The sequence below is a fragment of the Rhinolophus sinicus genome, linkage group LG01, assembly GCF_036562045.2.
Source record: "Rhinolophus sinicus isolate RSC01 linkage group LG01, ASM3656204v1, whole genome shotgun sequence".
Lineage (NCBI taxonomy): Eukaryota > Metazoa > Chordata > Mammalia > Chiroptera > Rhinolophidae > Rhinolophus > Rhinolophus sinicus.
This window is the reverse complement of record NC_133751.1, coordinates 56176889-56190880: the sequence shown is the minus strand read 5'-3', so window position 1 is coordinate 56190880 and position 13992 is coordinate 56176889. Positions and strand designations below refer to the sequence as shown.

The following is a 13992-nucleotide window of genomic DNA, read 5'->3' as shown; positions in this document are numbered from 1 at the left end:
GACTTCGTTGTGTAGAGCGAATGTGTTCTTACCATCCTGGAAAGAGGGAGACTTACTTGTTTGTGTCTGGATAACATTCCAAGTCCGTGATGACCGGGGCGATAATCATGCCTCTGCAAAAGGAAATTCCCAGGGTTACAAGATCGAGTATGAGCGCTTGGCCTTGTGTGTTGCCTGCAGGTTTCAGCATGCTGAGGGGCAGCCTGCTGTGCGCCGTGCTAGGCCTCCTGCGTGCCCAGCCCTTTCCCTGCCCACCCGCCTGCAAGTGTGCCTTCCGGGACGCGGCGCAGTGCTCCGGGGGCCATGTGTCGCGCCTCGCCGACCTCGGCCTGCCCACCAACCTCACGCACATCCTGCTCTTCCGAATGGGCCGCGGCACCTTGCAGAATCACAGCTTCAGTGGCATGACCGTCCTGCAACGCCTGATACTGTCAGACAGCCACATTTCAGCCATCGCCCCCGGCACCTTCAATGACCTGATAAAACTAAAAACCCTGAGGTTGTCGCACAACAAGATCACTCATCTTCCAGAAGCGCTCTTGGATAAGATGGTTCTGCTGGAACAGTTGATTTTGAACAACAATGAACTAACGGACATTGACCAAGACATGTTTCAGAAACTGGTTAACCTGCGGGAGCTCATTTTGACCCACAATCAACTGGTTTTCCTGCCTGCTACCCTCCTCACACATCTCGGGAACCTGAGATTGTTGGATTTATCGGGAAACAATTTGACCCACCTGCCCAAGGGATTGCTTGGGGCACAGGCTAAGCTTGAGAAACTTCTGCTCCACTCTAACCAGCTGGTCTCTCTGGATTCGGAGCTGCTCAGTAGCCTGCGCGCCCTGATACAGCTGCAGCTCGACAGAAACCACATCCGCTCCATCGCGCCGGGGGCCTTCGACCGGCTCCGCAACCTGAGCTATTTGACTCTCTCTAGAAACCAGCTCGAGTTCCTGCCCTCTGCACTCTTTCTTCACTCGCACAATTTGAGCTTCTTGACACTGTTCGAGAACCCGCTGGAAGCGCTCCCAGAGGTGCTCTTCGGGGAGATGGCGGGCCTGCAGGAGCTGTGGCTGAACCGCACCCAGCTGCGCACCCTGCCGGACGCCGCCTTCCGCAACCTGAGCCGCCTGCGGGCGTTAGGGGTGACCCTGAGCCCGCGCCTGAGCGTGCTCCCGGAGGGCGCCTTCCGGGGCCTCGGCGAGCTCCGGGTCCTCGCCCTGCACTCCAACAGCCTGGCTTCCTTGCCCGACGGCCTGCTGCGTGGCCTCCGCAGCCTCCGCCAAGTGTCGCTGCGCCACAACGCGCTGCGGACCCTGCCCCGCGCGCTTTTCCGCGACCTTCGCAGCCTGGAGGAGGTCCAGCTCGACCACAACCAGCTGGACACCCTGCCCGGCGACGTGTTTGGGGCTCTGCCCCAGCTGGCGGAGGTCCTGCTAGGGCACAATCCTTGGCGCTGCGACTGTGGCCTGCGGCCGTTCTCGGCGTGGCTGCGGCAGCACTCGAGCCTCGTGGGCCGGGCCGAGCCCCCGCGGTGCCGCGGTCCTGTGCAGCGCGCTGGCCTGCCGCTTTGGGCCCTGCCGGACAGTGACCCGGGGTGCCCAGGCACCGGGAGCCCTTCTCCTCACTCTCCCACCCCCTCCCGGCGGGCCCTGCCCACGGCCCGGGGTCCCCCTGGCTTGGTGCCTACCAGCTCAGAACCCAGGGCGTGGGCCCAGCCGGTGGCCGCCAGCAAGCATCAAGACCATAGTCTGTTCTGGGTTCTTTATTTTCTGCTTTTAGCCACTCAGGCCGTCATAACCGGGTTCATTGTATTTGCTATGATTAAACTCGGCCGGCTCTTCAGAAGATTAATCAGAGAGAGAGCTCTTGTTAGAATCAGAGGGAGAAACTTGGAATTAATTAAAACGTGACCAGAGTATTGTTAGATGTGGCTCTGGGGAGAATCCAGACAGGCTGCCCGTGTCTCCCTTTTTCTTTTTCCTACGCCTCTTCTCCCTTCTCCATCCCGCTCTCCCCTCTCCCCTTTCCCACCTCTGTCTTCCACCTCCTCCTCCCTCCCCTTCCACAGAATAGCCTTTACATTTGTAAATTCTGACTGCCAGCTTTGCTTTGTACACGCCCCCACACCCACACCCACACCCTGTGTGCTCCTGGGCGTGGCTCGTGATTGCCCATCCTTAAGCCCGCTGTGCCAGGTGGAGAGACGGTCTCTTCAAAGTTTACCGAGGAAGGAAGGGTGCACAGAAGCCCGCCAACTCCAGGCTAGGGACCAGCTCCTGTGCATAGTAGGTGTCTGGTAAATGTTTGTGAAATGAATGAATGAAGTGAATACACATGGCCCAAGTGATGGAGACTTTTCCTGAGGGAAAGGATTGATTGTTCTTATTATGTACTGTTATTTGAAAAAGCAGAACTCTTCCAGTTCTTTCCTTTATCCTATTTTTGTCCCTCACTTTCTGTATCTCTCACCTGTGGGTTATTAGGGAGAGTGCTGGACTCCATTCATTCAGCGCATATTTTCAGAGTAGACTTACTCTGTGATAGGCTGAGAGAGAAAAGAACATAGGGACTTCCCTCCAGGAGCTCGGCACCCAGTGACAGAAACCAGGCAGCCACCCTCAGGGCTGAGTGCTTAGGAGCAGGAGGAGGGGCCATGGGGAGGGCAGGTGGAACAGGTTTGAGAGAGAAGTTAGCAGCTCACCAGGAGGTCTAAGTATGTGTGTCTGCACAGATTTCTGAAGCTGCTAGGAGAATGAAATATGTCATTTTGACATTGGGCTGGTTTTTATTTCCTGCGACTAAATGCTACCTCATTTCACAAGCATTTGTGGGGCACCTAACATGTGACAGGTGTCCGTGAATGTAATGAGAAGCTGGATTTCTAGTTTATTATGCTCAGATCACGTTCGCCTTCAGTTGAAAGCCGTGAAACCCTTGATGCTTTTGCTGGATGTCCTGTGAGCACGGGAGTTAAAAGATGGGCTGGAGAGTTGACTCCCGTGGGCTCAAATCCCCACCACCACTTACTAACTGCTAGGCCTCGGTGCAAAACACCTCAATTCTCTAAGCCTGGGCTTCCTCCTCCCAGGAAAGGGATAAATAGTAGGTGCCTCATAGAGTTGTGAGAATTAGAGGCGTTAAGCTTGTGATGACAGCCCAGCGCACTGCATACGCTATGTACTCAAATGTTAGCTCTTATTTAAAGGGCAAGCAAGTACCTTACCTACAGTGCTGCTGTCATGATTTTTAAAGAAGAGGTCCGAGTTGTTTTCTTCTCTGTGTGTATAAAAGTGAGAGCAAACTTTCTCAAACTGGACATTGCATTCAAACCAATTTGTCTTCACATGTGGTCGGTCTCCGCCCTGTGTGCCCAGGCTCTGTGCTCACAGTCCCGGGCAATGGACCCCCTGCGCAACACCAACTGGATGGGGGGCAGAAATTACGGGGCTCCTGGCATTTGTAGGTGCATTTCCCCTTCAAGGCCAAGTTTAAATGTCTCTTCCTGGTAAAGCCTCCCCTGACTATGCGGGCAGACTAGCGTTCCCTGCTGTGTGCTGCCCTCTCGGACTGTCAGGCTCCAGGCACCCTCCCCACCCCACCTGCTCCTGCTCAGCCTTCACTCTGGGGTGTGTGTATGTTCATGTGCCTCCTTGTCTTGTTTATTTCCACTGCTCCAAATTTTGCTACTATGCAGCATAAAACCCAGACTTTTTTTGTTGTTTTGATGGGCTCTAGTCCTATCCACTATGCTCTCAGGTAAGCTACCTAACTCTAAGTGTCCATTTCCTCACCTGTAGAGTGAGGATAATAATGGTCATAACCATGGTTGCAAGGATGAAATGAAATAATCCAGGCCAAATAGTGAAGTCAGTGGCTGGTACATATGGCGCTCCATAGAAATTGGCTATTTTTATGATTAGCTCTTGCAGAACACGCTGTGTTGTAACCCATCTCAATGCTTTTGTACATGTTCATGCATTCAGCAAATATTTGTTGAGTCCTTCCTCTGCACCAGGCCTCTTCTAAATGGAGGGATAGAGCAGTGCATGAAACAAAGTACATCATTCCGTTGGGTTTACATTTTGGTGTTTCCTCCAACGAAAACGTCTTTTCTGAACTCTTTGCCACTATCTTTAAACATTCACAAATGTAAGGAGAACAACTTTGGGTGCCTCAACCCGCTTTATAAAATCTTTATACCTTGCTATTAAATATTTGCTATGGATTTTTTTTAAAACAATAAAACACGACAGATGAAGTTGAAGGCTTCTGCACATATGTCTCCCGTGTTCTCATTGCTCTCCTTCGCTGAGAAGTAACCTACTTAATAAATGTGGTGTTTTCACATCCCTAGGCATGTTTTTATACTTATTACATGTGTCTACAACTCTGAGCAAGCTGAAGTAATGCTTTGCCTGTTTTCAAATTTTATATAAATAATGCTACTCTGCATATAGTTTTTTTTTTTTCTGGGCTAACATAATTTTGAGATTTATCCATATGAAGGATTTGGTTCTAGTTCATTCATTTTAATAACTACATCATTATCTATTGAATGAATATACAACAATTTATCTGTTCTCTTGTTAATGGATATTTATTTCCAGTGTTTTTTCTTTTCTTTTTATTCCCTATCACTCTGTATCCTCCCCAACTCTACATAATGTCAGAAATTTTAATTTCTGTCCATCTGAAAGGTACAAAATGCTAACTCGTTATTGTTTTATATTTTATTTTCCTGATAACTAGTGAAGTTAAACTTTTTTTTTGTTTATGGAAATTCAGATTTCTTCTTCTGAGAATTATCTCTACATATACATAGACCAATTTATAACGGGGTATCTTGTCTTTTTCCTTTTGATCTGTAGGAATTCTTTACATTTCCTGGACACTAATCCTCTAAATTTTGAGTTCTGACAATTAAGTTTGCAAACTTGTTGCAACGATGTTGCTAACCTTTTTTGATATCAGAGGGATTATTCATTACGAATTTGTACCAACTGGACAAACAGTTAACCAAATTTACTATTTTGAAGTGCTGAAAAGGCTGCATGATAAAGTTAGATGACCTGAACTTTTTGCCAACAATTCATGGCTCTTACATCATGACAATGCACCAGCTCACACGGCACTGTCTGTGAGGGAGTTTTTAGCCAGTAAACAAGTAACTGTATTTGAACACCCTCCCTACTCACCTGATCTGGCCCCCAATGACTTCTTTCTTTACCTGAAGATAAAGGAAATATTGAAAGGAAGACATTTTGATGACATCCAGGACATCAAGGGTAATATGACAACAGCTCTTATGGCCATTCCAGAAAAAGAGTCCAAAATTGCTTTGAAGGGTGGACTAGGCGCTGGTGTCAGTGCATAGCTTCCCAAGGGGAGTACTTCGAAGGTGACCATAGTGATATTCAGCAATGAGGTATGTAGCACTTTTTCTAGGATGAGTTTTCGAACTTAATTGTCCAACCTCGTATATGCTTTGCAACTATTCTTTTTCAGTTTGTGGCTTCCTATTTCACTGTATACTGTGTTTTGTGGAACAGAAGCTTTAATTTTAATCTAGTCAAATTTAGCAATATACTTTTATGGTTTGTGCCTTTAAAAAAATCTTGTTTAAGAAATTCTTCCCACTCTCAAGTCATAAAAGTAGTCTCCTGTGTTTTCTTCTGAAAGTTGTAAAATTTTGTTTTTGACATTTAGGTCTTTAGTCCACATGGAATTTATTTTTGTATACAGTGCGATGTAGGGAACCCAATGTAGTTTTTCCAAATGTACATTATGTCCTGTTGTCCCAGATCGTTTATCCCACAACCCCTCATTTATCCCGCAGTCCCCACTGACTTGCAAAGCTACCTGTCATGTATCAAGTTTCCATAGGCACGGGTTGGTTTCTGGGTTCTGCAGCCTAAATCATTAGCCTATTTATCTAGTCTTATGTTATACTCACTGTGTTCATTATTGTAGCTTTAATAATTCTTGGTATGGGGTCACTGCTCCACCTTGTTCTTGTTCAGAAAAGTCTTATCTATTCAGGACCTTTTGCAATTTTATGCACGGTTTAAGGTCAGCACGTCAAGTTCCACTGAGAAGCCCTGCTGGGATTCTGATAGAATTGCAGTGAATGTGTAAACTAATTTTGGTGGGGAGGGATTTACGTTCTTCACAATAGCTAGTGCACTGTCTATAAACTGGTTCATCTTTCCATTTATTTTGGGCTTTTCTAATCTTCCAATGAGGTTTCAGAATTTCTTTAATAAAAATCTTGCACGTAGTTTGTTAGATTTATTTCTAGATATACTCCCCTTTTTAAAAATTATGTTGCTATGTAGATGGTATCTTTTTTAAAAAAAATTACAGTTTCTAATTGTTTATTACCATTATATAGAAATGGAATTTATTTTTACATAATTATCTTATATCTGACAATAATCCTAATAATTTGCTTCTTCCTGTTAAAACCTTATACCTTTTATTTATTTATTAAAAAAAATTCTTACCTGCACTAGCTAAAACTTCCAATACAGTATTGAATAGAAATAGTGATAAAAGCATCTGATTGCAAATGGAATGCCTCTAATGTTTCATCAATCAATGTGACATTTCTAGCTCTAGTTTGCTAAGTATTTTTTAAACTATAAGTAGATGTTAAATTTTATCAATATATTTTCATCTATTAAGATGCTCATAAAGTTTTTCTCCTTTAATGTGCTAAAGTGGTAAATAAAATGTATAGGTTTTGAGAACTAAAATAATTCTTGCATTCCTGACGTAAACTGAGCCTGGTCATGCATTTAAAAAAATACAGTGTTGGATTTAGTTTGCTAATGTTTTGTTGAGAACTTTTATTATCTGTTCATTAGTGAGATTTTCTTATAAATTAAAAAAACAAATCTTTGACTGATTTTGACTGTGTCATCCAAATTATACAGCCTCATAAAGTGGGTGGGGATAATCTCTGGAATAGTTTGTAAAAAATAGGATTATTTTTTCCTTGAATGTATCATAGAATTCCTTTCTAAAACCATCTTGACCTGGTTTTTTGTGTGTATATTAATGATCTACTGCTGTATAGCAAATACCTGAAATCTTAGTGGCTTATAACAACATTTATTATCTCACGGTTTCTGAGGATTGGGAATTTGGGAGCAGCTTAATTGGGTGGTTCTGGCTCCAGGACACTCATGAGGTTATCGAAATGTTGACGGGGACTACAGTCATCTTGACGGGGCCAGAGGATCTGATTCCAAAATACTTCCCTCTCACGGTCTTTGGCAGTTCTTTGCTGGCTAATGGCAGGAGGCCTCAGAGCCTTGCTGCACGGACCTCTTCATAGGGACGCTTCAGTGTCCTCAGGACACGGCAGCTGGCATCCCCCAGAGCTAGGATGCAGACAGGTCAGGGCAGAAGTCACAATGTCTTTTATAGTTCAGCCTCAGAAGTCACATTTCCTCTTTTCATCACTTCCACAGTATCCTACTGGTTTACTTAGGTCGGCCCTATTCAATGTGGAAGGTCAGGACACCAGAGTGTTAATACCAGGAGGACAGGATCACTGGGGCCATTTTGGAGCCTGGCTACCACAGCTGTGTGGTTTAACTACTGATTTAATTTTTTTCAGTGGTTATAGATCTCAATTTTATGCATTATATATATATTTTAGGAAGTTTCTGTTCATCTCTAAGTTTCAATTTTTTCATAATATTTTTATTTCTATTTTGCTTTAAAATCTCTGCTATAGCTGTAGTATCTGTAGTTGTCCCCTTTTTTCATCTCTAGTATTTTTTATATCAATCTTCCTTTTTTCTTGATCAATCTTGCAATCCTTTTCTCCTATTTTATTAGTTCTTACTAAGACACCCTTCGGCCTTTGTTACACTTCTCGTTTTGTGTCATTGTTTTCTATTTCATTCATTGTCAGTTTTTATCTTTATTATTTCTTTCCCCTATTTTCTTTGAGTCTATTTAGTTTTTTTCTTCATGACTTCTTAGGTTGGATACTTTGCCCATTCATTCTTTCTTCTTTTTCAGATATAAAATTTCCCTAAATACTGCTTTAGCAGCAGCTCCTGTTTTAAGCATTACTGTTAACAATAATTCTGTGTTATTGTTCAGTTCTGTATTTTCTCATTTCCATTACGATTTTTTTCTTTGAGTTGAGTTACTTAGAAATGTTCTTTTTATTCCATTTTCTTAATCTTTTTATTATTGATTTCTAACTCAGATGTGGTCTGTATGGTCCCAATTCTTTGAACATTTTTGAATCTTGTTTCATGGCCTAGTACACAATATTTGTAAATGTTCTCTATGTGCTTGAGAAAAAAATTCTCTTTTAAATTGGGTTCAAGATATTATATGTCCATTATATAAAACTTGTTAATTGTGTTGTTCAAGGCTTCTGTAAGCTTACTAAATTTTGGTTTGTTGATTAATTAATTACAGAAAGAAAGTTTGTGAATTTGAATTCCTATTATAATTCTATAAATTTCTGTATATATTTATGTAATTTATATGTAATACACATATATAAAATTAACCACATAGAAATTTGAAATTCCTAGTTAATTTAGTCTTTTATAAGGTGATTTATATAGGTTTTTTTTAAAGTTTTAAGGTTATGTAAGTTTTTGAAGTTATATTATATAGTGTCAGTCTGTATTCCCTATAATGTTTTCTTTTTAAAGTCTATTTTATGTGTTTTTGTTTTGTTTGTTTTATAACCACTGCAGGTTTCTTTTGGTTAATATCTCTATAGTATGTATTTTTCCATTCATTAATTTCATCTTTTTTCTTTAGTTTTACTTTAGGTGACTCTTTTGTAGACAACATGTAGTTGGAATTTTCTAAATTTTATTTAGATAACATCTGTCTGTTAATAACTGAAATTAATCTGCTTATATTTATTTTCGCTGGTTACTGATGTACTGTTACTACAAAGTGATTTTTTTGTTTTCTATTTCCCATTTCTTTCTTTGTCCACCCCCCCACCCCCCACCAACCCCGCCTGGGCAGCTTTCATGCCCTCTGGGAGATTGATAAGTTTATAGTAGTACTCTTATATCTGTTGGTTTTTGTTGTGGTTATTCTTTCAGTGGTTATCTTTTGAAACATGCATAGTTAATTATATTTTTTTCTAACCAATTTTAAAGTAGTCAGTCTTTCTTTTCTATTTCTAAACACACAATGGATTTTACTGTCTTAACTACCCAGTGAACGCAGACAACCATCCTCGGTATCTAGTTACCTAACTTTTGGGTTGACCTTCTAAAACTTGGTTTTTAAAAATTTTTTGTAATTAAATTTAATTTACTGATGTATTACACATTTCTGCTCATATATATTGGTTGAATCATATGAAATTTCTGATTTTCAATCATTTTTTACCTAAAAAAATTTCATGTGATTCACTTTAAAGCTCTAACACCATATATACCTTTTAATACTTACATTTGTAACTTCAAATTTCACCTTTGTGTCGTGTTCCATCAACTATAGATGGTCTCTATTAATTAACACCTTGCTCTGTAAGTTGACATCATTGCTCCAATTTGTCCCAAGCTCTTCTTTTCCTTTTCACCTCCCAATTTCTGTCAAAACTGATGACTTTTATATTCTCTTATCATAATTAAAATTTTAGTGATTGTTGAAATTTCAAAAATGAATAAAAAGGAGTTGATGTCATTGTTCCTTTGAAAATATTATTTACTATATTGTCAAGTAGTACATTGTAATTACATTTCCTTTCAAGCATATCTTTCATTTTTCTAGAGTTTCTAGAAATCATTCTGGGCCAGCTACCCAGCTGTTGACTGGAACTTTTTTTCATGGTGTTTCTTGGTTGCTTCCACTGTTTACTAAATTCCTACTTTACTCCCTCATTTTATAATTTCTTAGGAGAAGTGATACAGAGGGTATCCTCTTTTCTGAGTACTTGCTTGAAAATTTCTTTATTCTCCTGTCACACTTGATTGCTAGTTTAGCTGGGAATAAATTCTAAATTCAGTTTATCTTCTGCCACCAAGATTGCTGGTGAGATTTTGTTATTATTTATAGTTTACTCTTTTATTTATATATTGATTGATTGATTGATTGGAAGCCTTTCAGATCTTTTCTATGTCCTTTCTGTTCTGGTTTCAATATGATGTGCCATGTATTGCTCTTTATTTCACTCACACTGCTGGGGACATTCAGGGTCCTCTGGAGACGTTTGTCCTTACGTTGTGTGAAATTCTCTTACACCATTTCCTTGATTTTTTTTTTTTGTCCTCTCTTTTAATTTTTTTATCTTTTCTTTTCTCTTTTCTTTTTTATTTCTTTTTTCTCCTTTCTGGAGACTTCTCAACTCTATCTTCCAACAATTTAATTAAAATTTTAATTTCTGCAATTATATTTTAAAATTCTGTGACCCCTGTTCTTTAATTGTTTTTAATTGTTCTTTTTTGTAGACTCTTATTCTTTTTTTTATAGATGCAGTCTCTTTTGGATTTTTCTTAGGATACTTGAGTTTACATTTTTGTACTTTTTAAAGTTCCCTTTTACTTTCTAAGCTGTATCTGTTTTCTCTGGGATTTTTGTTATTTTTATTGCTTGCTTGCGTCCCTTAAATCCTTGGTTGTTGGTTCATATTTTAAAAGTGAGGCAATAAAAATACCCTTTGGGAGCTTTGTGCACATGGCAAGAGTTATTGACTGGCAAGTTGCATTTTAGGGTTCTGGGGTAGCAAGCTGAGTATTTACTGGGAACCGCTACACACCAGAATGTTTGTAGAGGGTTGTTTTCTCTGTTACCTTGTAACTTCTTTAAGCAAATTCTTTGTTTGTTTGTTTTCCTAGGGGAACAAAGCAGAGACAACTGTTGCGTTTGCTAGCTTTCAAGTAACTCCCTGGGTTTTATTCCTGGATCTCAGACTTGTCCTGCATTGTATCTGGTGTAATCACTTTTCAAGCCTCTTTGGGGTTCTGTTGAGAAAACGAGCTATCTCTGTTCACACTGCCTTTGGCGTCCTCCTCCCCACCTACCTTCTGTTGTTCTGTTCCATAAACTGGCTGAAATCTCCAGTCCATTGAGATTCCTCTCCCATTTCCTGTGATGCTGTGGGCTTATACCACTTCAATTCCTTTACTATCGTCTAAGTGGGATTCAGGGGTGGAGAGGTGACAACGGGGTACAATCAATTTTCATGTTTAACTGAAAGTCCATTCATTTCTATCCTCCAAGTTTCCAGCTCTAGAAGTTTCTTTGACTCCTTCTGGACAAAATTGGGTCTGCATTTTCCCGAGTCTCCGGGTTCCTCCTGGCACTTTGAGCCTCTCCCTCATTCCCCCTCTCCCCATTGCATGTTCTAATAGGCTTCTCTCTCTGGAACCATGGCATTTTGGGCTCTGAATCTCTGCTGACACTGGGACTAACCAAGGCTGTTTTGGGGAGAAGTCACGCTGGGCTTCCCAGCTTTTAAAAATCACCATTACTACCAGGGCGTGCCAAAGGTAGGGAGATTCCAGGACTCACTACTTAGTTGCAGCACACACCCTCATTAGGCATCTGGAATGCTACAAGATGACTTCATCAACACCATAAAGAGACAAACATTAATTGAGTTCAGTGGCTGGATCCAGAGTCCCAGAGCCTGAGATGCCCAGGGGAAGAAACGATGAGCAACCTCTGCCCAGTGACTGTAGGCATCCAGTTGCCTCCTTTCCCCGTTCCCTTCCACCTCTCTGTCCGTGCTTCCAGGTGCTTCGTGGCTTTGATTTTCCCAGCACAGATATAGATATTTCCAAGTCCAACTCTTGGGAGGCTTCTATGTTCCAGCTGCTACCGCATTCAACCAACCTTTATTGAACATCTGGCTATGGCTGGCACCATCAAATCAACTTTCCTAACCCTCAAAACTGCCCTGGGAAGTAGGTATTATTATCCCACTTTACCCAAAACAGAGGTTCTGAGTAGGGCAGTAACGTACGTAAGGTATGCTTGGCAGAGATGCCGTGTAAGCTCAAGTCTCCTGGCTTCTGGCCTAGAGCTAGTCCAAGCCACCTCCCCACTGCTTCCCCTGATATGGCTGGGGTTAGTGCCCAAGCCAGGACCTGCTGGTCACAGAGAGGCAAGCCCCAGAAAGACAGGCACGTCTGTGGCTGTGGACATCCTGACACACATCCTGATGTAGGATGTGGACATCCTAGTCCCTCAAACTTTGGAGAGGTGCCCTGAGAGCTGAGCGCTACTTGTGGGGGTCTTGGCTGGTGAGAAGGAGAACAGAGGAGACTAAGAGAGTGGACGACACAAGAAAAAAGGATGGTGAGAAGCAATTGTGAAGGCCAGGACATGGGAGAAGGGAAGTAGAAATCTAAGTGTGATCCTGGCCCTGACCCAGCAGAAGTGACCCAGAGTCCATGGGAAGGGTCCTAATGTGGTGAGAATGGCAGAGGTGGTCTCAGGTGCGGGTCTTAGCTCTGCCACAGTCTCAGTTTCCCATCCTCCCTGGGGTGTTATAAGAGTCCAACACGGTAATGCATGTGAAAGTGTGCTGTAAACTGAAGCTCTGTCCAGCAGTAAAGGGTTCCCTTGTTGCCACACCATGTGGGCAGGGTGATGTCTGCTCCATGCCTCCACCCCCCAAAGTGTAACCAAGAACAGTGTCACAGTGTCACCTGGCACAGAGGAGGCCCAGGAATGAAGGATGTTCAACAGAGGATGCAGAGAGAGAACAGGATGTGGGATGTGTCTTCTCGGCAAGCCTCTTCCATGGCACTGTCCTCCTTGCACTGGCCCCACGACCCAGAGACCCCCACTTCCTCCTCTGACAGCCACGGCACAGCAGCGACCACCGACAGGCCTGCCAGACCCCAGCTTGCCTCAGGCAGAAGGCAGAGAGTTGAGTCTCCTCCCTGGCTCCAAACCCCTAACATTTTATGTTCGCAGTGACATCAAAAGAGAGATGAAAAATGTCGGTATTTCTGAGTTTTTACCCCTTGAAGTACAAGTTCAAATTCAGACTGTGTTCAAATTCTTTTCAGTTGAGAGGAGATGGTATCAGTGAAATTCTACAGACTGTCCAGCTCTGGGAATGGCATTCCTTTAATAAGTTATTGGCCTGGAGACCTGCCCAGGGGCATTCATGTGGGACAGTCTTTCTGAAGTCGAGGCTCAGGGAACCTCCTGGATGTATCAGACCCCTGTGTTCCACGACCTCCCACTACCCATTTCTGGTCCAACTAAAGACACTCCTGGGCACTGTGAGATCTATAACATTTCCAGTGATGATAAATTGAACATTAGGGTTCAATTTAAGGATTCAAGTTAAGGAAGACTCTTCTCCATTCGTATCTGTCAATAGGAAGAAACAAGATACCTTGAAAGGTAGTGAGCCTTACAACCCTAGAGGCAATCAGGCAGAGGCTGGCTCTTCCGGGAAAAGAAGTGAAAGGAGGGCCAACAAATAATAACAACACTAGTGAAGAGCAAAAACTAGCCATGCTTTCTTGTCTCTATGCCTTGTGCAAGCACATTCTTCTTGTAAATCTCTTTTCCCTTTCATACCGGGTGCTTCTGCATAAAACTCCTGCAAAGCCCCAAAGAATCCATGCAAACGTAATGCCTCTTTTCATGCATACAGTTAGTTGTTCCCTGTGGGAAGCAGAATAATACCTGATAAAAATGTTCAAGTCCTAATCCCCAGAACCTACGCATATGTAAATATGTTATCTTACACGGCAAAGGGAACTTTGCAGAGGAGATTAAATTAAGAACCTTGAGATGGGAAGATGATCTTGGTTTATCCAGGCAAACCCAATGTAACCACATGGGTCCTTTTAAGTGAGCAAAGGAAGCAGGAGGTTAGAGAAATCTGAAGAGGTGACAACCACTGGCTTTGATGACGGAGAAAGGGGGCCATGAGCCAAGGAATGTGGGCAGCCTCTAGAGGCTGGAAAAGGTCTCTAGAGGAGGAAGCTCTCCTAGGGCCTCCAGAAGGAACCCAGCCCT

General features: G+C 42.5%; 1 protein-coding gene across 1 annotated transcript; it reads left to right on the top strand.

Moving 5' to 3' along the window:
* The first annotated feature begins 183 nt into the window (after positions 1-183).
* On the top strand, positions 184-4469 carry GP5 (glycoprotein V platelet). Its single transcript, XM_019723063.2, has one exon. It carries the CDS (start codon positions 189-191, stop codon positions 1914-1916), a length of 1728 nt encoding a protein of 575 aa, XP_019578622.2. The 5' UTR covers positions 184-188; the 3' UTR covers positions 1917-4469.
* The last annotated feature ends 9523 nt before the right edge of the window (positions 4470-13992 follow it).